The following is a 25,088-nucleotide window of genomic DNA, read 5'->3' as shown; positions in this document are numbered from 1 at the left end:
ACATCACATTCTGGGCAGGAAGGAGGAAGAAGGGGAGAAAGCAATAGGGTGTCTGCCAGCTGGCTAAGCCCTTTGTAAAGAGCCTTTTCCAAACCATACCCAGTGACTTTCACTGGCACACTACTGACCATCCTTATCTGCAGAGGAGGTTGGGAAGTGTAGTTTTTAGTTGGGCACATCACCAATAGTTCCGTTTTTAAGGAAGAAAGGCTATGTGAGGGGAGTTCTACCTATGTTGCAGAACTATTGTGAAGACTATGTGAGAAAATATATGTAAAGTGCCTAGCACCCAGAAGATACTTAACCAGGGCAGGTTCTCTTTCCCCTCCATATCAGAGATGTGCCTTTGGGATTCCAGGCATCTTGTTGGAATGGCTGATGTTATCTATGGGGTGCTGAACTTCAGTCTGAGGTCCTAAAATCATGGTCTTTACTTAAAGTCAACACAGAAATAGCAAACACCACCTACTTAGTTCATTCTTCCGCCCAAGGGTCTGACTTGGATAGCCCTGGGAGGGACTGCACACCCAGCCCTTGGCATGGCTGAATGAGTTGTAGGAACCTCAGAGAGGCCAGTTTCTACATTTGTGAAGTGAGGAAGTGATCACTTCATTGACTGATTCATTCATTCTGGCATGTTTTGTGCTGGGCCCTGAGTTAGGGGCTGGGGATTTGGAGGCAGACATGAAGTCAGGACCCTCTTACAGAAATCCCCTCCCATAGGGGAAAGAGACTGGTACACAGACATTTACAGAACATGTGATCATGGGGGGCAGTGAATGGGTTCCCATGGGGCTATGGTGACAGAAAGTATATTTGCCTCATTCTGGTGAGAAAGTAATCTGAGTTTTGAAGTACGAATAGGAGTTCTCTAGGCCAGTGAGTTCCTGGACTGGCAGCATCAGCATCACATAGGAACTTGCTAGAAGTGCAGATCTTCAAGTCTACTTAGACCTACTGAGTCAGTAGTAACTCTGGGGGTAGGGGAGGAACAACGACCATTTATGTGATTCTGACGCACACAAATTTGAGAACCTCTGGCAAACCATAAAACCATCACGTGCTGGAGGGCAGCTACTGTGATTAGAAAAAGCTTTTCTGAAGGAGCAAGGATCAGCTGATTCAAAGGATGTCAGTCCTGGTGCAACAATGCTCACAAGTCACTGAGGCAGATCCAGGAATTTGAGTTAAGAGCCCTGGAATTCCAGCCACTGCTAAAACCCCGGACAGAGACCAACTCTGGTCTTCTCCCTAACGCTGTGCCGTAAGGAAAGGCTGGGCACCTTTGAGTGTTCATAGTTAATGCCATCAGTCCTCATTAGAAGCATGGAGTTATTTAACAAAAGGGTCATTAGCTTCCGTATCTAGGCCAACGACTCAAGAGAAATTGCACACACATTTCACTTTGTCCACCTTGGGGCAGTGCACTAGCCCTTTATTTGGTAGGTCCCAACTCAGGGTAGCTTGGAAGCCCAGCAAATAGGTTGGAAAATGACTTCTTTGATTCCCATGTGTTTCTTTCCCTTGTTAGGTGGTTTTTCTCCTCTGTGCCTATGTCACAGTGTACATGATCTATGGGAAATTTCGTAAAACATTTGACAGTGAGAATGACACATTCCGCCTGGAGTTTCTTCTGGTCCCCGTCATTGGTCTCTCCTTCCTTGAGAACTACAGTTTTACTCCCCTGGAGGTAAGAGAAGGGACCCAACTCATTATGTTAACAAAGCAGGCATCACAGCACTGCTTATGGCTACTGAGACCTTCTGTTCCACGGGTGGCTGGCTACTAGAGCACAGTCCAGGCTGTGATTGCAACTCAGTAGGTCTGGGCTGCAGCCCAAGAATCTGGGGGCCCGCAAATGTAGCAGCAAGTTCTGATGCTAGTGTTCCCGGACTACGTTTTGAGAAACTATGGTTTCAATTAAGACCAGTTTAGACAATAAAATTCCCCAGCAATTAAAAATTATGTTCTAAAGAAATGTTCATGTGATGTAAAAAAAAGCACTTTGCTTCAATCTTTTAGAAATATTTTGTATTTACAGAGGGGTGGAATGATACACTTATTTCAGAAACTTTTTTTTTGCTGCACTAGATTATTCCAGTAATTACATCCTTTTAAAGAGATGGGCCCCTTCATGGTCTTTATCTGCCTCCTCTGGCCACTTTCTCTCTTTGGTTCAGGTCCTCTGGACTTTCTCTATCTACCTGGAGTCAGTGGCCATCCTGCCCCAGCTCTTCATGATCAGTAAAACTGGAGAGGCTGAGACCATTACTACTCACTACCTGTTCTTTCTTGGGCTGTACCGGGCACTCTACCTGGCTAACTGGATCAGGCGGTATCAGACTGAGAACTTCTATGACCAAATTGCAGTGGTGTCTGGAGTAGTACAAACCATCTTCTACTGTGACTTCTTCTACTTGTATGTGACCAAAGGTAGGTACCAGACAGAGCAGGGTTGCTCTGGAGGGTTACACAAGGAGTTACCCACTCAATAGGAGGGGATCTGGAAGTGAATGTATAGATAAAAGTCTCTGCCCCTCCTGGTGCTTTTACTTCAGTTGATGGAAGATGAACAAGTGTTTCCAGGAAACAAGTACCATGAAGAAATACAGACCAGTTAGATACTGCATGTACTTGTGCGAACACTGTGTAGAGAGAACTGTGGGAGGACATTTGACAGAATACTTGGTTAGAAAAATATAGATCAAAAACTAATGATGAAATGTATGGTGATTAACATAATTAAAAAAAAAATAGGAGAAAGATTCCACAGAATAGCTTACGTAGGAGCCCCAAGAATGGAACCAGGTTGGTGTCAAAGGACAAAAAGGCTAATGTGGTCACAATCTATAAAGCTGGGAGAGCTCAGAGGTCAAGCAAGCTCAGGAGTTACGGGTCTGCACTGCACTGATTGCTAAGCGCAGCCATTGGAAGGCTCAAGCGGCAGCCCAGCAGCTGCCATGTAGAGTAAAAGGCAGCCAAGTAGGGAGACTAGGGATGGGGCAGTTGTGGTTGTTCACGAGGTCACCCGTGTGTGGGCAGAGGTCACCTGTTTTGGGCAGATCTCAAAGGCACTGGACAGATGTGAAACAGAAAGGGAGGCCAAGTTTATGGCCTAAGGAAAAGTGGGAACAGTAACCAAGATTGAGGAGGGGGCGGGGCGTATGAGTCTATAGTTAACCTTGGGTGAAGTTTCCCCCTTGGCTTTAACAAACTCCTATTATGAACTGGGAATTAGAGAAACTGCAGTTTATAAGGGAGTCTTTTCATGTGATAAATTGTAATTTCATCTCCATCTTCTTCTAGTCCTTAAAGGAAAGAAGTTAAGTCTTCCAATGCCAATTTGAGGGCCCCAGAGATGGTTCTACACCTTAACAAGGACACTGAACAAAGTATTTGAAATGTTCTCCTGGACCACTTCTACAGGACTCGGGCCAAATGTTACAATTAAAATGAGAAAAATGCTTAGTGTGGATTTCAGCAAAGCACTGATCATTCTACGTAGAAGACGTTCTCACCAATCTGCCCTTTAAATTATAGCAGGAATAAAAAACCTGGGCCAATTACACAAGCATGGGGCCTCACATCAACTGGATTATCAAGAAATCTTAGCTTAACCCATGTACTATTGCTCCCGAGGTCCTAGCGTGACCCTCATGCTAAGAACAGTCAATCCCATCTGGAAAGATGTCTATGTATAAGGCAAATGCCCCCAAAGATCAGACTTCAAGTACTAGAAACATGGTATTTGATTTTCACTTTCAAGTTTAGGGAGTGATACAGAGGTGACCTAATATTATAAGTGTGAAATATTACTTCAACTTATGTCTTCAAGCCACAAGCAAAAGCCAAATTTATCAGCTTTGGCTAGACTGAAGTAGTTTGCTTCCTCACCTTTAAAACAGACTTGGGTCTTGCTATGGCTCACAGCAGCTCCACACAGTACTTTAATCCCAGTAACCTAGGTGGGTACTGCCACCATGATGACCATTTACCAATGAGGAAACAAATGACCAAGCTTTACCTACTAGGTGCCTGGCCTTGTTGCTTTGTGCCAATCAATCCCACCTCCCTTTCACATTTTCAGGTGCTAGGGTGATTACTCAAACACCCCCAAATGTGGTCTTGAAGCAAATAAAAACTCTTAAGAAAACTACCAGTGGACTATAGTCAAGAGAATTTTCAAGCAATAAAAAGTTCACACCTTATTGTCAACAGTGTTTTATTTATACCTACAAAAGAAAACAAGATGGTATCAAAAGGACAATTTACAAACTAAGAATAGTAACATAGCTCTTAGCATCCTGTGCCTGAACATCACACATCTACAAATCTTTCAAGTCTTAACGCAACAGGAATGTGTTCAGAGACCAGCAAGAACGTGAATAGAGCACTGATCCCAAGCAAAAGCCACCAACCTTTTAGATGAGAGAAGTCCACACAATGGATTGTTAGGGAGGAATTGGGGAGAAGCAGCCCCGTAGCTTAATATTGAAATCCTTTCCCTAAATGAGTTTCAACCATGACTGCAATAACTAGCATCACATGAGGACTCTTCTGCTCATGTTCTGAAGCAAAGGCAGAACCTGAATTATGAGTGACAGAGAAGCAGAAGAGTTACTCTAAAGCTATATAGGAAAAACTCTGCTAAATTTCAATTGTGCTCAGGCCACAATTGCTTTGAGATTTGGAATATGCTGTTATTTTGACTTATGACAACATCCCTGGTGGAAAAAGGGAAGCAAGCAACTGACCAAGTAATACTTGCTTGCCCAGAGACCCTTCCCACAATGGGATACTTTAAGACCTGCAAGAGAGTAAGTAGGACACCCCTTGTGGTGGCACCTCTGTTTAAAAACAAAGAAATCTCTATAATGGACTGGTCAGTGCTTAGACCAAAAAATATATATTTTTTTTGGCAGAGGGTGAGGGGGCACTTTGGTTTTAAAAGCACAGAGCAGTTTTGCCAAGTTTTCCTGTGCCTACCATCCTCCCTCAGCCTCAATTTCTAGAAGAAGGGGAAAAAAGAAGTATAGTTAAAGAAGAAGAAAATGTATGTGTGGGGGGAAGGGGAGACAACATGTCAAAGTTCTTACATGCGTACATTTCAGCTGATGCTGACAACCTACCTGTATGTTGCACATTCAACCATACTTTTCAGAACCCCTCAGAAACCATCCCTTCTCTCCCTGAAGAATTTTAAAAGAAAAACAAAACGAAAAAAAAAAACCTCAAGTATTTAGATATTACAAACCAGCAAGCACCCTCGGGCCTTAGCCAAAGAATGCAGTGGAGCCTTCCCCCTTTAACTACATTGTTAATGAACAATACCAATAATAGCACAAAAAATTAATAGTCCAACACTGGATATGGAAGAGGGTTCTGGGGCTGTCTGATCTCCCTGTCCTATTACAGTGAACACAAGAGCAGAAAATTCCTTCTAGGCCCATGTGCTATAGAAGTCTCAGTAAAACAGTATCACTATCAAGGGGACAAACTCACCTACCTTCAGGAAGAAGAAAAGTGAGGACTTAGGCTTTAGTCCTCTGTAACTTTTCTTAAGCACTACCTACCTGTAAAAAGCTGAGTGTAAAAGGATGCTGAAGAAAATTTGCATCCAAAAGCTGTTTACAAAGCACTGCAGAGAAGAGTATGAAGAGAATTAAGAGCTTTCTTAGACCCCCAAAGATTCTTTATTCAAGATAATTTGGCCAAAAGGGCTGAGTAGCTAGCAAAGAGGTGCTTTTATTCTAGCTCTACAGATACTGAGTTTAAAAAGAAACTGCCACCGAGTATATTCTGTTTATAATTAAAGGTGGTTTTTATACTGCAGGTGAATGCATACTTAACTGGTTATTTAACTGGCTAATAAATTTTCAGTGAGCATTTATGTTCATTCTGCTCAGAGCAGCTATCTAGTTGGAAAATGAATTTCACAGATGGTCCCTGGTTATGTGGGGAAGAAAAATAGGCAGCTTCCACCCAGATGCTGAGATGCTACATTTAACCATCGCAATAAACACTTGGGGTTTTTAATTTAAAAGATACACTTAAAAAACTCAAGAATTCAATGTCTAACCAGACTAAAATGGTTATTTTTCAGTAATTGGGAAGGGGCAAGGCAGAATATAAGGGAGACAAAACCAATTAGGAATTTTTTTAAACTGTCAAATGCACTTAACAAGCAATCAGCCAAAAAGACAATGGCAAAGCACTGTCTTAAAAACTCATCAGGCCTGAGGAACATTAAAAAGCATTACAGAAAATGTGCAGGGAATTCCCTCTTGGTTTTCTAACCCAGTAATGAGAGCAACCTAAAGCACAGATGCCATCTTCTTCTGAATTCAACCCTCTACCCTCCCCCCTACCCCCCCCAACTCAGGACAACAAAAAAATGAGCTCCCACAAAAGGGCCTAATACCTTACTTTTTCTTTTAAGATGAAAAATAGCTCAAGTATCCTCAACATGCAAGAAGTTGGGGGGGGGGAAACTCTTCCAGTCGGCTATATATATATGTTTTTACAAAATCTGTTATTACAGACTGGATCATTTTGGCGGACAGAAGAAACCTGGCAGTGAATTCTAACTAATCTGCATGAAAGACAAATCACAATGGTTGGGGAAAAAAATAAAAAAGAAAAAGAAAGAAAAAAGGGGAAGAGAAAAAAAAGGGAAAGACAGCGTTCCTTTAAATGTAGTAAGTCTGCACAAGTCACTACCACTCGAGTGGTTTCATTTACGTGAAGGAGGAGGGGGAGGAGGAGGAGGGGGGTACTGGTAGGCAGTCTGCCCCATGTAACCTATCATATTGGTAGCTCCCGGAGGCTGTGCAAACTGTTGTGACATCAGTGGCTGTGGCTGCTGCCCAGACCGGCCTATCCCACTAAACTGCTGGCTAGAGCTCTGTGAACTTCTCCCAGTTGAGGTGGTGCTACTAGCCCCGTAAGTGCCGGCGCCGTATTCCTGGGCTGTATAGCCACTGGTGCCATAAGCAGCTGCCCCATAGGTGCCTTGACCATAGGTGTATTGGCCTGCTTGTGCTCCAAAGGCAGAATTTGGACTTCCATAGCCACTGCCGTTAGCATAACCAGCTCTATCGGTTTCGCTACGATCCCGATAGCTCGCAGAGTCTCTCCGGCCACCATCCTTGACTCCTCGAAGCCTCCGGTCACACTCATCCTGATACATCAGATTGGGATTGTTGGCTGAAGAAGTGGTCCGGTATCGAGAACGACCTCCTGAGGGGAGGACACGAGGTATCTTTAATGCCAGATATAGAATCCAAACATAACCAGATGTAAAAACTCTTATGAGGCACAGAAGTATTCAACCTTCTTTCTTGATCTTTAGCTAGGCCAGCCTCCACATCAGGTACTTTAAAACATATACCCATAATCTGATTCTTTAATAGGACATACTCAAAACAATGGTGCACATTAAAGGTCATTCGACTTCTCACCGTTTTAGGTCCGTTTTCCTTTGAGAACTTACCAAGAAACACAATCTTCAAATAAAGGAACAATGTAAAGAAGTTTAGGTGACTTACCACAGGTTAAAAAACAAAGACAAGCAGCTAAGTTCGGACCACCCTACCTGGACCCTCTACTAGTACACAGTTCTCAGATGTTGCTCTGTGGACCTAACTTCATCGGAATTACCTCACAAGCTTTGGGATCCTAGGCTCAATTCCAAACCCACTTAAAAAACAAAACCTTGTTATTTAAGAAACTTCTCAGGTAATTTTAACAGCTTCAGCATGCAGTAAGTTTGAGACAAAGTAATACCAAACTGGAAGTCAAGAAGCTCCAATCCTAGAATATTTTGCAACTATCCAATTTTCAGATCTATTTACTACGCCTAAGACCATAAAATGGTGTAAAATTACTATCTCTTAACCTGAAAAACTGAAAACCTAATATACACTGAGGCTCTTTAAGGTATTAAAAGCAACCGGAATTCAGCTTAATTCTGAACATGCACCATGTACTTCAAAACACAAAGATCAGTTTTATTATTACCGTCTACGGAAATACTGGGATGCAAAAGGAGGAAAATGACAGCCCCCGCCCCACGGTCTATCTTAGAAGATATTACGAAAAACTACTAATCACTGTCCTCTGTTATTAAGCAACATACTCAAAAGCCTTCACAGGACTTGGGGGGGAAAAAAAAGGCACAATGAGCACAAAAAGATACCTTGGCAGTACCTGGAAAACTCCAGGACTTACCCTTACCCCCTCCTCCGCCGCCTCCTCTGTGGTCCACCAACTGCATCAGTTTTGGATTGATAGCCTGATTAGCCTCTTCCAGCACTTTGATCAGCTCTCTGGCCTGCTTTAGGTTCCCTGGGGTGAAGAAGGTGTAGGCGGTGCCCTTGTTGGTGCTACGGGCTGTTCGGCCAATACGGTGCACATAATCCTCTGAGCTGTTTGGATAGTCATAGTTGATCACAAACTTGACATCTTCCACATCTTCAAAGCCAACGGTGAGTCAGTTGGTAGGTTGATGTGGCAGGGAAAGAGAAGGTAAAGGACATGCCAACAACAGGTGGGAAGCACGAATGCAGATGACAGCAAGAGGAAAAAAGATTAAGTTAGTAACCACTCTGAACAGGAACAAAAAAAGACTCATCCCAACAGAGTAAAAGAGGATTAATGATTCTTGGGACATGCACAGGAAGTGGCATCTTTATCAGCTGTAAAATCCTAAGGGAATCCCATCCAACCATCCAAACTCCTGCCTCTTCTTTATTTTAACCAATATACCGGCAGGAACCGTATCGAATTCCAGTTCTTTTTCAAAACTGGAAATGTAGAAGGTAAGTGGTACCACTGATAAGGTACAAGGTCAATTACTTCTACTCTGTTGGGAGAAGCCTGGCAAAATCTACCAGTAATATAACAAACTTACCTTTAAACCAGTCACAGAGCAAAATGAAAAAAGAAACTTCATATACTTTATTACTACATTTTCAAGGAGACTTAATTGAAGTATTTAGATTAAAAAATGTTTGCTCTCATATTTAAAAAAACTCATCAGAGCCAAAGTTAAGTACACACCTATTTTCCTTTGCAGAATCATCCAAATTATCTTTCCCCTTTCGATTACCGCAAGAGCACATTACACTAAAATTTCACTGTACTACCAAGCCCAGCTCTGCCAAATGAGGTTTTTTTTTTTTGCTCAACTCAAGGTTATTTCAACTCAGTACTTGCTTCAATTATTGAAGATTGTCTACATAACCTGGGAAATTAAATAGCCAAAGAGGGTGGGAAAAACCATGAAACCTTGAGACACAGTTTAATGTTCTATCCACTGCTGGGAATTGGGTTGAATAAACCTCCTAATGCTTAAAGTATGTAAATGTTAGTGTAATGCTTTCAGCTAAATGTATATTTTTACCTACTTAAACAAACAAATCTAATATAACAAAGAATCCTAATGTTTTGTGGAAAAAAATCTGCATTTTACAAAGAATATTCAGAAAATATCCTAGATAAAACACAGATTTTTGTGATATAAATAATTAAAAAACATTCTCTGTTTGTTACCAGACCGATGCACACTCCCTCCTCCTTTGGGAAACCGCTGCAGCCGATCCCGTCTCTTTGCCTTTTATTTTTGGCGGCCTCCTTTCGAAAACTCCGCCTTCTGACACGGGACCACTGGAGCGCGGGGAGCATGCATCAAGGGTCCGTGGCAGTGAGAAGTCCCCACACACGCTCGCTCTGTGAACTGGCTTAGATGCTTCTCTGTAGCCCCATTTGGTTGCCAAGCGCCGGAGAACCTGGGTTCGGGTAAAAATTTCAGGTCCTCCAACGCCTCCCCCAAGGATAATTGGGGTGATTGTAGAAAAAAATAATTAATAAAAAAATGTAAGTTACATCCAAAGGGTCAGACTGCATCTATTGCCCAGACTGGATTAATTTCAGGGGAAAGGGGAGATGATTAAAAAAAAAAAAAATTCAGCTGTTATAAAGGGCCTGTGAAGAAAGGGGCATTATGTCTGTTTCTTATTACAATAAAGGCTCCTCAGTCTTTACTGACCCCTAAAGTCCTGAAATCACACCAGAAAGACGAGAAGGCAGTTATCACAGGGGGCAGCGTGAGTCTCCGGCTAGGGTCGTTGATGCAACAAAGGAAAAACAAAAATGTACAGGGCCAGGATGGATGGAAGGTGGGGGGATGGGAAATTATGCTCCATGGCCATATCTTCAGAGCTAAGATAACGCTCCTTAGTCAGTCCCATGGTGTTTGACCACGGGCAGCAGAGCAAGCTGAGAGACTGCACTGAATGCACAGAAAGCACTGGGGACTGGAGTCAACAGCTCAGAAACTAAGACTTGGGAGTATCTCTGGAGGGGTTCAATAGGGAACAGACACGGTGCCAGTTCTTCGTACTAGAAAGGTGTCCTGTGTGTACACACAGAGAGCTGGCTGACGGCACACAGGAGCAAGCGCAGAATTTGGTTTTCTCCAGTCAAGCCTGCCCTGATGCTATTTGTGCACTGCCACAATATTATCTTGCTGCCTTTAGAGAAGATGCTGTAGCAGGGTAAGAAATTGAAAAGTTAGTGTTTTGGCCAGCTGCCTAAGATAACAACTTTTTGTCTGACAAGCCCTAGGACATGGCCTGAATATCCAATCACTAACTGGGAGGGACTGAAACTAGCCAATAGGCTCATCTAGAGCTGCTTCGGGCCAATGTAGATTTGCCTCGGCCATGTACTGAGTGATCTGCAGCTGATATCAAAGCTTCTGTTAAAAAACAAAACAAAATAAATTCAATACTTTAGTTTCACAGTGTGTAGTTTAAACAAAAAACAAAAAAAAAAGGAAAAATTAAAACTATCCCAGTGGAAAGGGAATAGTGGCTTCCTGAGGATGACTATCATAAAACTATGGGAAGTGAAGAACTTACCTGAAGGGAACATTTAAGAGGCCATCGCTCGACAGGAAGTGAAAAAAGGCCTGGTGACTCAGCTGAAAATTGCACCCCTGTCTGTGAGGTAGAAGCCTTCACTTTCCAGGATCTTGTAGGACCTTGGTCAGCATTCTGCCATTTTGGTGGGTTTTCCCCCTCCTTTTGATTTTTACAAGGCAGCAAACAAAGGGGCCCAAAACAAGCACTGATGCTGAGTAACAAGAAACAGACTCAGGTACCTTCCCTCTCCCCTCACTTGGATGAGTGGGGGTGGGATGAAGAGTCTAAATTATTCTAATGGTAGCCAATTGATTTGGTTTAGAAATGCAGGGGGAAAAGGAACAAATATTTTTAATTGTCTAGGCAAGATGCACAAAGAAGCTACCAGCACATAGCAAGCCTGTTTTTAAAAACCACCATCACTGAAAGCTTTTGTGTAAACTGCTTTCAGGCCTCAGCCTCTTCTCCCAACAGGCCCGAGTTCTAACCGCACAGATCCAGACATGACCTCAGAGGGCAGAGACAAGTTTCAGTCATGGCTGCAGGTCACCACCTCTGAAGGAGGGAATGATGAGTGCAATGTATAGAAAGCCTTCATTCTTTTGTATTCCAGTTGAACACTTATCCTCTTTATGTTAAGTATTACAAGGGAATATGGCACTTCTCACCTTACTGGGCAAGAAATTAAATACCTGTCAATAATTTAAAAATATCTTTGTAATAGAGAAAATGTTATTTTTCTAATATAAAAGTTTTGAATTATTCCTGTTTACCTCAGAATAACGGGATAAAGTACCACAAAATGGTTCTATAAATCTTAAATCATAATGGGTGGAAAGCTCCAAAAGAACACGAGCTTCAAATGAAGTCCTTAAATTGGAAAACAGCACATGGATGATAGGAACATGGGTGGGAAGAGGGGACAGCTGAGTGTCCATGATAATTTTACGCCAATAAATAAAATCGGGCAATGCAGATTTAATCGCTGAACGATAACATATTAGTAGACTTATTAAATCCCAAGGATATATTACATTAGCATTCATGGAATTGGACTTCCACATACATATCTAGTACAAATACACCGGTATAGGGAGAACAACTGCGGACTCTAGCTTCTAATAGCTAGGTTTAATCAGGCTCATCCTATCCAGCCAGAATATAGAATAAAACCAGAAGAAGCTGAGCTGTTCAACTGAGTGTCTCCTGTCCCTCTAACTGAATAGTCATGCCTAGGCCTTGCTGCAGACCAAAGCCTGTTTGTCAGGAGCAGGAAGAGACTTTGAAAATAAAAGGAAAAAACAACAAACAAACAAAAAAAAAACCAAGGTTAAAAAAAGTTGTGAGGGAGAAAAAGTCACACTTTGTATTCTCTTTTAAATATTTATCTAACCACATGTATATACAACTCTAATTTGAAATGACAAACAAATCTTTAAACCAAAAGATACATATACCATTGACAGAGACACCTATCTATACAAACCTAGCCCACGGGAGGCTACATCTGTGGCAATGAGGATGGGAGCCTTTCCTGAACGGAACTCTGTAAAACAAGCAGAGTACCATGAAAGCCAAGTTATACAATCAAGGCTAAATGATTATCTTTATAAAATGACCATACAAACATTCCTAGCTACCTAGCCTTCTTATTTTACCACATTAAACTTCAAATAATGGCATCAGAACATGCCAAACTCTTCTAAAAACTCAAGAGAAATAATATTTCTTTGAAAATCTTTATTATACTCACTTTTAGCAGAGAAACAGAGACAAAAACTACCTTTAATAATGAAATACTATTAAAACTGTGTAACAATTTGTAACAAAATTAAAACGAGCTAGAATTTTTCCCCGTTAAATTATGACACCGAAGTTATCTTCCAAATGAAACAAAACCAAAAGTAGAGGTCAGAGGAGGAAGCAAGTTTAAAGATGTGAAATCAAAGGAGAAGTGTTATTTTCCTCTGTGAAATAACAGAAATTACGTATATTAGTCTCTACCCCCAGGTCCTGGCCCTGAGCTCCTAAAAACCCTTGTACACAGAGATGCTAGGAGAATCTTTTATTCCTAGTCTTTGACCTTGCCTGGTTCCTGACACAGAGACCCCAAGTCCCTCAGAATTTCCTGAGTGATGGAGTATCTTTTGTGCTGAGGCACTACTTGGTGGAATCCCGGAGAGCTTGAGGATGGGGGCTTGTCACCAGAAAGATCAAGCCATGATTGTAAGAGCTTGGAACTTTCAGACCTATCCCCCATCCCTGGAAAAGGGAAGAGGGACTGGAGATTGAGTTAATATTATCAATCAGGCCTATGCTATGAAGCCTCCATAAAAATCCCAAAAGTAGGGCACCTGGGTGGCTCAGTCGTTGGGCATCTGCCTTCGGCTCAGGTCATGATCCCAGGGTCCTGGGATCGAGCCCTGCATCGGGTTCCCTGCTCAGCGGGAAGCCTGCTTCTCCCTCTCCCACTCCCCCTGCTTGTGTTCCCTCTCTCGCTGTCTCTCTCTGCCAAGTAAATAAAATCTTAAAAAAAAAATCCCAAAAGTAGGGGCACCTGGGTGGTGTAGTCCGTTGAGTGTCCAACTCTTGGTTTCGGCTTGGGTTGTGATCTCAGGGTGGTGAGACTGAGCCTGCATAGGACTCTGAGCTCAGCACAGAGTCAGCTTGAGACTCTCTCTCCCTCTCTCTGCCCCTCCCCCTGCTCACCTGCTCTAAAATCTTAAAAAACAAAAACACCTCCAAAAGTATAGGTTTGGCAAGCTCTCCAGGCTGATGAACGTTTGAACATCAGAACACTAACAAGGACAAGACCTTATTAAAGGAAGGATGGTCTAAATTATGAAAAATAGTTTAAATAGCGAGCATTATGGACCTTCAAAGACAGTAGAGATATGCTAAAAAATGTCCCTAATACTCAATTAACGAGAGCACGGTTAGGCAAACTCTGACCTATGGATCAAATCTGGAAATATAATTATTTTTATTATTTTACTGCAACACAGCAAGGCTCTTTCTTTACATATTGCCTACGACCATCTTTTTTTGCTACAACATCAAAGCCGAACTACTGTGACACAACCACCGTACAGCCTGCAAAGCAGAAAATATTAACTTTAAAAAAAAAAAAGATTTTATTTATTCATTTGAGACAGACAAGAGAGAGAGCATGAGCAGGGGAGAGAGGCAGAAGGAGAAGCAGACTCCCCGCTGAGCTGGGAGCCTGATGTGGGGCTCGACCCCAGGATCACGACCTGAGCTGAAGGCAGATGCCTAACCATCTGAGCCACCCAAGCGCCCCGAAAATATTTACTTCTTGACCCTTTACAGAAAGTCTGCCCATCCCTAAAACAGAACATGGACAATGTTTAGTTTTGAACTCACCATTAAGTACCCAATCTCTTTCTGGTTGACTCTTATCTCCATGGATACACATAGCTGGCCAACTGTCAGAAGAAAAGTGACCAATATTTCAGAAATCTTTAAAGGAGTAAAACTAAACTTCAAAAGAAGAGCTACCACACGGAATTGTGAAGGTTTATTAGGCTACATGAATAGCTGACTGTGTCCATCCAAAGAGCAAAGTGTATGACAGGTATTACTGCAATAGTAATACAACATTCATTATACCAATTTAGAAATTCCTACTGAACTATAAATATAAAACCTGTGGCTAATTACCTCCGTGCAGTACTCACCCATCTCTGCGCATCCTTCGAGTGAGGTCATCACAGCGTCTCTTTGTCTCTACAAATATTATTGTCTTATTTTCTTTCTCAGCCATTATTTCCTCCATGAGTTGGATCAACCTGAAAACAAGACCAGCAAAAACGCATGCATTCAAAGAAGACCTCCCCATACATTATGTAGAAGCTATGTCTACAATATCAACTCCCGAAAACTACAGTACTTTCTTTTCACATTTTCTATACAGCTGATAACTATCCGAGCTGGGATTTATTCTAAGGATCCAGAATCCTTCCTTGTAACCACAATGCTCTGGAAAATGAGATAAAGAATGGATTGTTGGAAAGCTAGTAATGCTTTTTAATGTTTTGGGGCCTCAAAAAATTTCAGACTTCTTCAATGCTTTAACTCTGGGAGGATTATTAGGGAAGGTTTAACAGCATTATCAAAACAGTAAAATCTCTCTTACTTGTGGTCTTTTTCACTTTCCATGCAGACATCCACAATCTGGAGGATGTTGTGGTTGGCACTCAACTCCAGATTGCCCACGTTGATCTGGGTGTAATCACGAAGGAAATCCTCTGCAAGCTGTCTTACTTCTTTTGGCCAGGTTGCGCTCCACATCAATGTCTGCCTATCAGGCTACCAGGAAAAGAAAAGCTTTCTTTTAGGATAAGGAACTATGATAGGCAACGAACACAAAGACAGAGTTTTATCATCAGTTTGACACACCCTGATTTGGTCCACAATTTTACGGATCTGAGGTTCAAAGCCCATATCAAGCATCCTGTCTGCCTCATCCAATACGAGGTAAGTACATCGGCGAAGATTTGTCTTTCCTGACTCCAGGAAATCTATCAGGCGCCCAGGAGTAGCTATACAGATCTCAACACCTGTAAAACAAAACCAAAGATGTAGCCAATTAAGAAGTCTTTATATACACTGTCCAAGCCTCAGCAAACTAAGAAGCACCAGCTCTGGTGGTCACATTCGATACTGCAGAGCACTAGCTAAATTTTAACATAATACTTGGAAAAGCATGACGTAAAAAGATTTATGTATAAATTATCAAATCTCCACAAAGTTTAAGTGTCTGTGTTAAACATTCCTTTAATAGCAGTTTAACCATACCTGAGAATTTCTAAGCTCCTGAAATACTGATTTTTTTCCCAACAAGAACCCACTATTTTCCTCTCCAACTTCATTCATAAAAATTGGTAAAATGAGAAAAATTCTTTAATTTTTGTTTTTTTAAATTACCTCTCTCCAAATCTCGAATCTGAGGACCTTTAGGAGCCCCTCCATAAATGCAAGTACTCTTCAATCTAGAACATTTGCCATAGTCATCAGCCACCTGCTGTACTTGCTGGGCAAGCTCTCTGGTAGGAGCCAGAACTAGACACTGAAACAAACACACGTTTAAGACACTTATCCCAAGTTAAAAAAGAAAAAAACCAAAAAGGTTATCTAAATTCTTTTTCTACTGTCTAATCTGGTACTTTAAAATTATGTGAGGGGGTGGGGAAGACAGAGAGTTTAAGACAGTACACTGGAAGGTGGCAAAAAACAGAATATTTAGCATGTGAACTGATGGGTTTACTTTTGATACACGATTCATTCATTATAGTCCGTGTGCTATTCAAGTGGATTTACAGACTGCATTACCTAGTTTTAACTAACCAACTCTCACAAAATGAACAAGTAGCTTTAACCATGGATCAAATATTAAGAAAAAACCAAATGAATAAGGAAACAGCAAAGCAGGCACTTTACTGACTTCTAGTTGAAGCTTTTAGCCACACATTAGGCAAAAACAATGACTTATACACAATCAAAACAACACAAAATTAAAACTCTTTGAAATAGGTTATCATATATACTGTTAACAACACATCCTGGTCTGTGTACAGATCCATGACATATTAGCTAACAATAATGAAGCTAATTCTATTAGCCACATGGAATATATTTCATACTGCAAAGTAACGTATTATACTTTTCGTGAATATTTTCAGACACACTGTAATAAAGTACCTCTTCGTAAAAACACAGCAAATGCAAGCTCAAATTTTTTTTAAGATTTTAAGTAATCCCTACACCCATCATGGGGTTCCAACTCACAATCCTGAGCTCAAGAGCTGCATACTCTATTGAGCCAGTCAGGCACCCCTTGATTTTTATTTTTTTTTATTTTTTTTAAAGATTTTATTTATTTATTCGAGAGAGAGAGAATGAGAGATAGAGAGCACGAGAGGGAAGAGGGCCAGAGGGAGAAGCAGACTCCCTGCTGAGCAGGGAGCCCGATGTGGGACTCGATCCCGGGACTCCAGGATCATGACCTGAGCCGAAGGCAGTCGCTTAACCAACTGAGCCACCCAGGCACCCAACCCCTTGATTTTTAAAAAACAGGTTAAGAATGTATTAAAAATGTTTCATAACCACTACACACATTTCATAGGAAGTAGCATAAGTGAAAATAATCACACCAGAAAACCATACTGCCCTATAAACATTTACAAAAGTATTACTTAACCACAAAGAATACACATCGTGAATCTGACTTACATACATATGGCAGGGACATCATTTCATAATTCCTTATCCCTCACAGCATCATCAAGCAATTCAAAACTGTATTTGAATTTACTGCACAGTAAATGCAGTAATATGAAATAATATGAAGGCAGTATGCATAGTGGTTAAAAGTAAGACTAGTTCAGGGCACCTGGGTGGCTCAGTCGTTAAGCGTCTGCCTTCGGCTCAGGTCATGATCCCAGGGTCCTGGGATCGAGTCCCACATCGGGCTCCCCGCTCAGCGGGAAGCCTGCTTCTCCCTCTCTCACTCCCCCTGCTTGTGTTCACTCTCTGTGTCTCTCTCTGTCAAATAAATAAATAAAATCTTAAAAAAAAAAAAAAAAGAGTAAGACTAGTTCAAATTCAAACTCAGCCACTTAACAGCTATATGACTTTGGACTAGTCATTTAATAGCACTGTTATCAAAATTTTATCAGTAAGATGAGGGTAACATTTCTACCTATGGAGAGTGGGTTTGAAAATGAAATCTGAAAACATGCAAAGCAGTGCCTGAAACAGTTATCTTTAAATTGTGGTTATTTTTAGAATTATAAACACACTTACAATCGGGCCATCTCCCCTTTCCAGGTACGGCTGGTGGTTAATATGGACAATTGCAGGCAGCAAATACTGGGGGGGGTAGAAAGAACAGTCTTATTCCAAAACTAAGCCATTATCCTAAATTATCACAGTTAATTGATAATAACCACAAAAGTGAAAACAGAACTCACAACTGTTACACATTATGTCCAGTGTAAATTAGAACACAAAATACACACATTTCCCATAGCTAAGAAACCTGAAATATTACCTCCACTATCTGAATTACAATTTTCTAAGAATTAAGAATTAACAGGATAATCAAAATAGCAAAGTAAGTTACCACAATGTTAACATTCCCTTGCTGGTACGTACCGCCAGTGTCTTCCCAGAGCCAGTCTGAGCGATGCCCACCATATCTCGGCCACTGAGAGCCAAAGGAAATCCCTGGCACTGAATTGGAGTTGGTTCTGTAAAGTGCTGATCCATCAACACATCCATTACATATTCTGTTAGGGAATAGATGTCAATGCTTTTAGGTAAAACTAAGGACACAGCCAATAGAATTCTAAAACTGTTCAATTCATCAAAGGAAAGATTTACCCAGCTTCGTATCTCTCCAAGAGAAGTGCTGTTTCTTTAGTCACTGAATCTCTGACCTGCCGACTACTACCTCTCAGAGGACTGTTGCCTTAGCTATCTACCCTTCCCTTCAATACTTTAAAACCACTGCCCAGAAGTCTCTAACAGAGCATGGGCACATGGTTGTTAGTCACATACTGTTTGCCAAGTTATACCCGGCTAGAATGCAATTTCACTGTTTTCTAAAAGGTAGAGGGCAAACTAGGGGAAGATGAAAAACTCCAGGTTTTAAAATGAAGAACGGATAAGCATAAAAAATCTCTCATGCAACAATAACAGCATTTACTTCCAGGCTTGAAGTTAATATTACCACCTTTTTTTTTTTTTTTTTAAAGATTTTATTTATTTGAGAGGGACAGCGAGAGAGGGAACACAAGCAGGGGGAGTGGGAGGAGAAGCAGGCTCCCCAACTGAGCAGAGAGCCTGATGCGGGGCTCGATCCCAGGACCCTGGGATCATGACCTGAGCCAAAGGCAGACGCTTAACAATTGAGCCACCCAGGGGCCCCTAACATTACCACCTTTGTGAAATGTTTCTATTTGCCTCTTCAACAAAATACTGAGCCTGAATCAAAACCTTTAAATAAGCCATTACCCATGTTTACCATTCAATAAAATTTAACAGATTACAATCCTGGTTTGAAGAACACTTACGTGGGAAGTTAGCATGATGGAAGGCAAATACAGGTTTAGGACAAACATCTCCCCCCCTCACTGTAATTTCCTTCTTTCGGCGTAGTTCATCAACCTCATACTATGGAAGAAAAAGTAAAAAAACGAGTAAGTTATTCTAAACACGCAAAACTTTATGTTCCAGTCAAGCTGAACAATGATCTAGTCTACAATTACACTGGAAAATACGTCTAACAGTTCTGATAGTGCTTTCATATGTATTTAACTTCAACCAATTTGTAAGGATCCTCTCAACTTCTCGAGTCAATGAAGCAAGTGATAAGAGTTCTATTTTGCCCATGAGAAAACAGATACTCAGAAATATTAAAAGTAATTTGCCCAAGGTCAGAACTAGGAAGAGGGAGAAATAGTGGAACTTGGGACCAAGTGCTCTTGCCATCATACCTTTTTTTGAATGAGTAACCATTTCATGAGTAGAGTTCAAAATAATCACAATGAGATTTAAAAAAAAACATAAGTATATTATGCCAATGTTTTATTTTTTTTGAAAGATTTTGTTTATTCAACAGAGAGCACGAGATGGGGAGAGGGGGCAGAAGGAGAGGGAGAAGCAGGCTCAGGGAGCCTCACGCGAGGCTCGATCCCAGGACCCTGGGATCATGACCTGAGCCGAAGGAAGACGCTTAACCAACTGAGCCACCCAGGCGCCCCTATGCCAATGTTTTAAACTTAACTTCGTAGATGAAAGGACGTGAACCTCATATACAGTTAAAATCTCATACATGACAAATTGGGAAGCATAGCCAATAAATGAGAATCAACAATAGATTAGGTATATATTTAAACTATTTCCTCCTTGGAGTACTAGTAATCTTACTAAGAATCTAACGAAATACCACACAAGAATAAAACATCTAACAGCAGTAAAGTCTACCTAATATGTCAACTCGGTCATTATTGTGTATAGAAAAAAAGGTAAATAAATCAATCAATCCCCAAAACTTACCGGAGTCAGCCTTGCCACTTCTGGATGCTCTACATAAAAATTCTTCTCAAACTTGGGGAGCTCACTCAAATCCCATTTCTTTTTACGTAAACGCTCCCCAGGATTACCAAATTTCTTCGGGGGAAGGCCACCACCACCTCTTGCACCAAATCTAGAAACAAAAATTTTTCGTTTATTAGTATTTTAAAAGCAATATACCTTAGGTGGCATAAAAACAAGCAAAAAGATTTTATTAGGATACTACCAGCCCCCTCCAGAGTATTTTTTTTATTCTTATTCAAAGGTATGGAAAAAATGTTTGTAAAACTTCCGTTACTATCCAATAATATTGTTACAGGTATGATTACAATAGGTGAAAAATTAAAAAACCCCTATGTTTAGAAAAATATAGGGATCACAACCAGGTTCTGGAATGACTGAAAAGGTTTGAATTTTGATTTTGCCTCTTAGGTATGATTTTGAACAATTTAACTTCTCTGTACCCCTGTTTCTTATGTAGACATAATACTACCACTTATTTCAGAGACTGAGATGAAGTGCTTAAGGAAGTTATCTGGCATAGTAAGCACTCAGTACAAGTTAGCATAACTGTATTCATTCAATGTTACTGTAGTAACTGCAGTTACTGTACCACGTACTGTTTTAAGTGGTGATGGAGACATAAACTGAAAACATAAATCTCTATTCCTGTGTAATATTCAGACGTGTAGGCAAGGGAAGACATTAGTTTATGTTTAAAGGCAACATTGTGGACAGGTAAAAAAAAATATACTTCAAGCCAAGTCGCTCCACACTTGGAACAGTTTGTTGAAACTTTTATCTAGATTGTATGATAAGCATTCCTATTGTCTGCTAATAAGGAAAACTACTAGGGCTCCTCTAACACTAGTAGGCTACTCTTCACCTTAGTTTATGCTAATGAATAGCCAGAACTGACTTAGGACCTCTTCTTCATCTCCTTTACTTTGTTCCCAGGGAGCTTATATTAACTATAAATTTACCCAAAAAATATTAGTCTTATTTAAGGTTTTACTTAAGTTCATTCTTTTTAGTGGGCGCCTGGGTGGCTCAGTTGGTTGAGCAACTGCCTCCGGCTCAGGTCATGATCCTGGAGTCCCTGGATGAGTCCTGCAGGGAGCCCGCTTCTCCCTCTGACCCTCCCCAATCTCATGTGCTTTCTCTCTCTCATTCTCTCAAATAAATAAATAAAATCTTGAAAAAAGGGCGCCTGGGTGGCTCAGATGGTTAAGCGTCTGCCTTCGGCTCAGGTCATGATCCCGGGGTCCTGGGATCGAGTCCCGCATCGGGCTCCCTGCTCCTTGGGAGCCTGCTTCTCCCTCTGCCTCTCTCTCTGTCTCCCATGAATAAATAAATAAAAAGAAATCTTGAAAAAAAAAGTTCATTCTTTTTAGTAATCTCTACACCAAACGTGGGGTTCAACCTCAAGAGTCACATGTTCCACTGAGCCTGCCAGGCACCCCTTATTTAAGGTTTAAAAAACTCAAACAAATTTAAAGCCAATCTTTGTTTTATCTAACATTCCTAACGGACAAGTTCAATTGGAATACAAATTACCACTAAGCGAACTTGCAATTTTCTAACTTTTCCTAGAACATGAAGATGGTCTTCATTTTTGTATTTCAACCTATTAAGTGTGGGGCATTGTTTTGTATACAAGTATACACTTACACTGTTTTCATTCCGTTTCCTTACTCCTGAATTTGAATTTAACTTCCCTTTTCCACTTTAACCCACTCATAACATCATCTTGCAGATGGTTCCACTTTATAATTGACAGGCAGTAGCTGTATGATTTTAAAGGGCCTCAATTTCCTGGAATTCAAAGTGATCCTAAAACTTACTCAGCTAGACATTTCTCTAAATACAAACATACAAAGACTGATGGCGGGAAATTTTCTTGGGACCACTGAGTATCTACATTCAATAGGTACAACTTGATGGATTCCATTTATACTACTTAACTGGTAAGAGAGATCAGGAATCAAAACAGAAGCAAAGAAATATACATATATTGAAGATACAGTATCAATGACATCTTCAACTTGCCCTCAGGCCCAAAGCTCAATACTGAATAAGACGATCAAAGACCACCTGGATCAACCCCCCCCTTACAAATGAAGCAACTAACACAGGTCTAAATAGGTAAGACAAGTCTTCAGATTGTCAGCTTAGTTTATAATAATTTATGTGGTTCCTAGAAGGTGCTGTTTCAAATCTGCTCCTGCACTCCAAGGCGACCCAAACCTTAAACTAATGATCTATAAGAAAACTGAACTCTGGAAAGTAACATTCCTTTTAAGCCTTATTCAACGAAAGGAAAGAGGTTTTTCCCATCTCCCTATTGCCTTATTTAACCAAGACGTATCATTCTACACTACAGACATAATTTGAAACATGGGGTTCTTTAAAAATATGCTGTCTCCCACCATAATTAAAGCTTACCTCAATATTCAAGATAGCCTTTTACAGAATTTTTGAGCACATTCTTGCCATCCTTCAAAGATGCATATCCTAATCCCTCGCATACTATACTGCTCATTAGATATTTTGATTGCTTTGCAATAAATGCAGCTCTGAAGATTTATATATTAACATGCAGTATCATGCTAATTTAAATGTACACAGCACATCACTTTTGGATTTTCCATGTACACACACAGACCTCACTTTCATTCCCTTTTCAAAATAATAATCCATTGCAGCTCTGTAATATTAAGAATATAACAACTCAAATCATAAATGAAATTTCAGGGTAAATGTAGAATTAGGACAGAGATCTTATGAAAAAGCGCCATTTTGTTTGAAAAGTTTTTCAAGCTTTAAAAAAAAAGTCATCTGATGGTCAATATGGGGTTAAGTATGGATCAGTAATTCGCTTTTCAAATAATTTATTTTTATTGTTAAAACATATATATGGTTAAATTATTAAACCAACACCCACAGCAAAGAAATAAAACATTCAGTACTTTGGTAGCTCCCTGTGCCTATTTCAAGTTTACAAATCCCGTAACTATCACCTCGAATTTTGCTTTTTAGAGTCTTGTCCTATGTACCCTTATAGGTATTATCGTTTTACCATGACCTGCTTTTTCACTCCACGTTTGTGAGTCATCCGTGTTGATGCGCGGTTTTTCTTTTCACTGCTGTATTGTATTCTACTGTATGAATACCCACACTTTACCAGACAGGAGCAGTTCCCAATATTGTCACAAACAATGCTGGTATAAACATTTTTGTACATGAATGCTGGGGAACACATACAAGGATTTCTCTAGGCTTTAGCGTCTGGGGGTATAAAGCTCAAGAGGAATTACTGGGTCATTTTCTACTAGGTAATGTCAAATTCTTTGTCTTAAGTGGTTGCACTGAAATTCACTTCTAAATATAGCTATACCGTGAAACACTAAGCAAAAATTCCACTTCTAGCCCTCCAAATTTAACACTAAGATCAAATATTTTCCTTCCTAAACAAGATATAAAGTTATCCTTTTTATTTTGTAATTCAAGTGATAATTGAAGTACTTGTGACTAGAAGGTCTGGGACTTCTGTATCTGAACCACAAAAGACAAGAATGTTTGGAGAAAATACCATTAACAGAACACCTACTACAAAGAGACAATTTCACATAGTATCTTAATTCCCGAGAACAATGCAAAGTAAAGGCAATGACTTATGCCCATCTTCAGTTGAGAAAACAGGCTCACAAAGGTCCAGGATCTTGCACAAGGTCACATATATTAATAACTGGCGTTCCATTACTTTTTATCCAAAGATAAGACGTTTATTACAAAAAAGTAACAGCACAAATGAACATGAATCTCTTAAGTAACTTTTTCCTTTAACTGACGTTAAGATTTCAATCTCAGTATCTGGGAAGACTTCAGGTTTAATCTTGCTAACTTTCAACCGTGGCATTATCCCATCAAAAACTTTCTAGTCAGGCCGAGAAAACTCTAATACCCCAGGTCCAACTGGAGAAAAGGAATATGGGGAGGAACCCTATAGTAAAAACAAAACAAAAAAAACCTTCCCTCCTCAAATATGATCATTTTTTAGATGGCAAACAACTCCATTGCTTTACTGTTCAATGTCGTTACCTGAAATACGACTAGAGGGGATTTAAAGATTTAAACAGCCTTCTGGTCTCTAGTTAGTTTCCGGTTCTATTAACAGTGATCTCTGGCGACAGACAACGTAAGGGAAGCCATTTGGCGTCAAGATTTTCCCAGGCCGCATTCGAAGACCTCCTCCTCTTCTCAGCAAGAACATCCGTGTTTTACAGATGAGCGCTGAGGCCTGGAGATCAAATGACTTGCCCAAATCCGCCGGGCTCGAAAGCCGGTCAGCGAGGCGAGGCCCGGCCGGTCTGCGGCGCCTCGCGCTCCCCGCCACGACGGCGGTCCACAAGGAGGGGGCTGGGGCGTCGCCAGGCCGCCGCCCCCCAGCCGGGTCACCCGGGATCCCGGGGCGCAGGCCCGCCACAGGCCCGCACACCAAACCGCTATTATGTCCCAAGACGCCTCGCCTCCCGGAGTCGGCGGCGTCGCTCCCAGGCCCGCAATCCGCTCCAGGTCTCCCGCTCGGCCGCAGGCTGCGGTTTCCTCAGGAAACCTTCCCCCCACCCCCGGCCCACGCACACGCGAGACCTTCCCCTCTCCCCCTCCCCCCCTTACCCTCCACGGTCACGATCCCGGTCCCGGTCCCCAAAGCCGCCTCCGCGCATGGTCCCAAACGGATAGAGATCTGGGAGCGGGGCACGGATGGCCGGGCTCGGGAGGGCCTGCGGCTCCGGTCTGGTGACGACCGATGGCGGCGGCGCCTCCGCTGTTGGGGCGGCGGCAGGCGCGGCGCTCTCTCGCTCCGACGCGCTGTCTCCCGTCGCAGACGCCACCGTCGCCGCCTCTCTCGTCGGAGACGGGAGCAAAACACAGAGAATCGGGGTTATAAAAACAGTGGGTAGGTTTGGCTCCGCTCAAACCCGGCAGTGCCGCGGTTTAGGCGTCTCCTTCCTTCCCAGCGACTGCACAAAATGGCGGCCGGAGCTGAGACTGCTCCAGCTT

At 41.4% G+C, this 25,088-nt stretch overlaps 2 protein-coding genes across 3 annotated transcripts in view; one reads left to right on the top strand and one right to left on the bottom strand.

The window, feature by feature from the left end:
- KDELR3 (KDEL endoplasmic reticulum protein retention receptor 3) overlaps positions 1–4,208 on the top strand; it is an 11,455-nt gene extending 7,247 nt beyond the window's left edge. Inside the window, exons 3-5 of the mRNA XM_027595032.2 lie at positions 1,532–1,690; positions 2,181–2,433; positions 3,307–4,208. Coding sequence (XP_027450833.1) covers positions 1,532–1,690; positions 2,181–2,433; positions 3,307–3,347 — 453 coding nt within the window. The 3' untranslated portion in view covers positions 3,348–4,208. The remainder of the gene's footprint in view (positions 1–1,531; positions 1,691–2,180; positions 2,434–3,306) is intronic.
- DDX17 (DEAD-box helicase 17) lies at positions 4,206–25,088 on the bottom strand. Of its 2 annotated transcripts, none has more exons than XM_027595030.2 (13): positions 24,702–25,088; positions 20,007–20,157; positions 19,022–19,121; positions 18,102–18,235; positions 17,751–17,816; positions 15,873–16,014; positions 15,345–15,505; positions 15,082–15,254; positions 14,624–14,734; positions 14,310–14,371; positions 12,412–12,471; positions 8,230–8,472; positions 4,206–7,239 (listed from the first exon to the last, which is right to left on the bottom strand). In XM_027595030.2, exons 1-13 carry the CDS (start codon positions 24,749–24,751, stop codon positions 6,734–6,736), a joined length of 1,959 nt encoding a protein of 652 aa, XP_027450831.1. In that variant the 5' UTR covers positions 24,752–25,088; the 3' UTR covers positions 4,206–6,733. The 2 variants fall into 2 exon arrangements, with proteins under 2 accessions (XP_027450831.1, XP_027450832.1); XM_027595031.2 differs by having other exon boundaries at positions 6,734–7,239; positions 8,236–8,472; positions 24,702–24,995.

Source organism: Zalophus californianus, chromosome 9 (assembly GCF_009762305.2).
Source record: "Zalophus californianus isolate mZalCal1 chromosome 9, mZalCal1.pri.v2, whole genome shotgun sequence".
Classification (NCBI taxonomy): domain Eukaryota; kingdom Metazoa; phylum Chordata; class Mammalia; order Carnivora; family Otariidae; genus Zalophus; species Zalophus californianus.
Note: the sequence above shows the minus strand (reverse complement) of the source record. Positions and strands in the feature narration are given on the sequence as shown.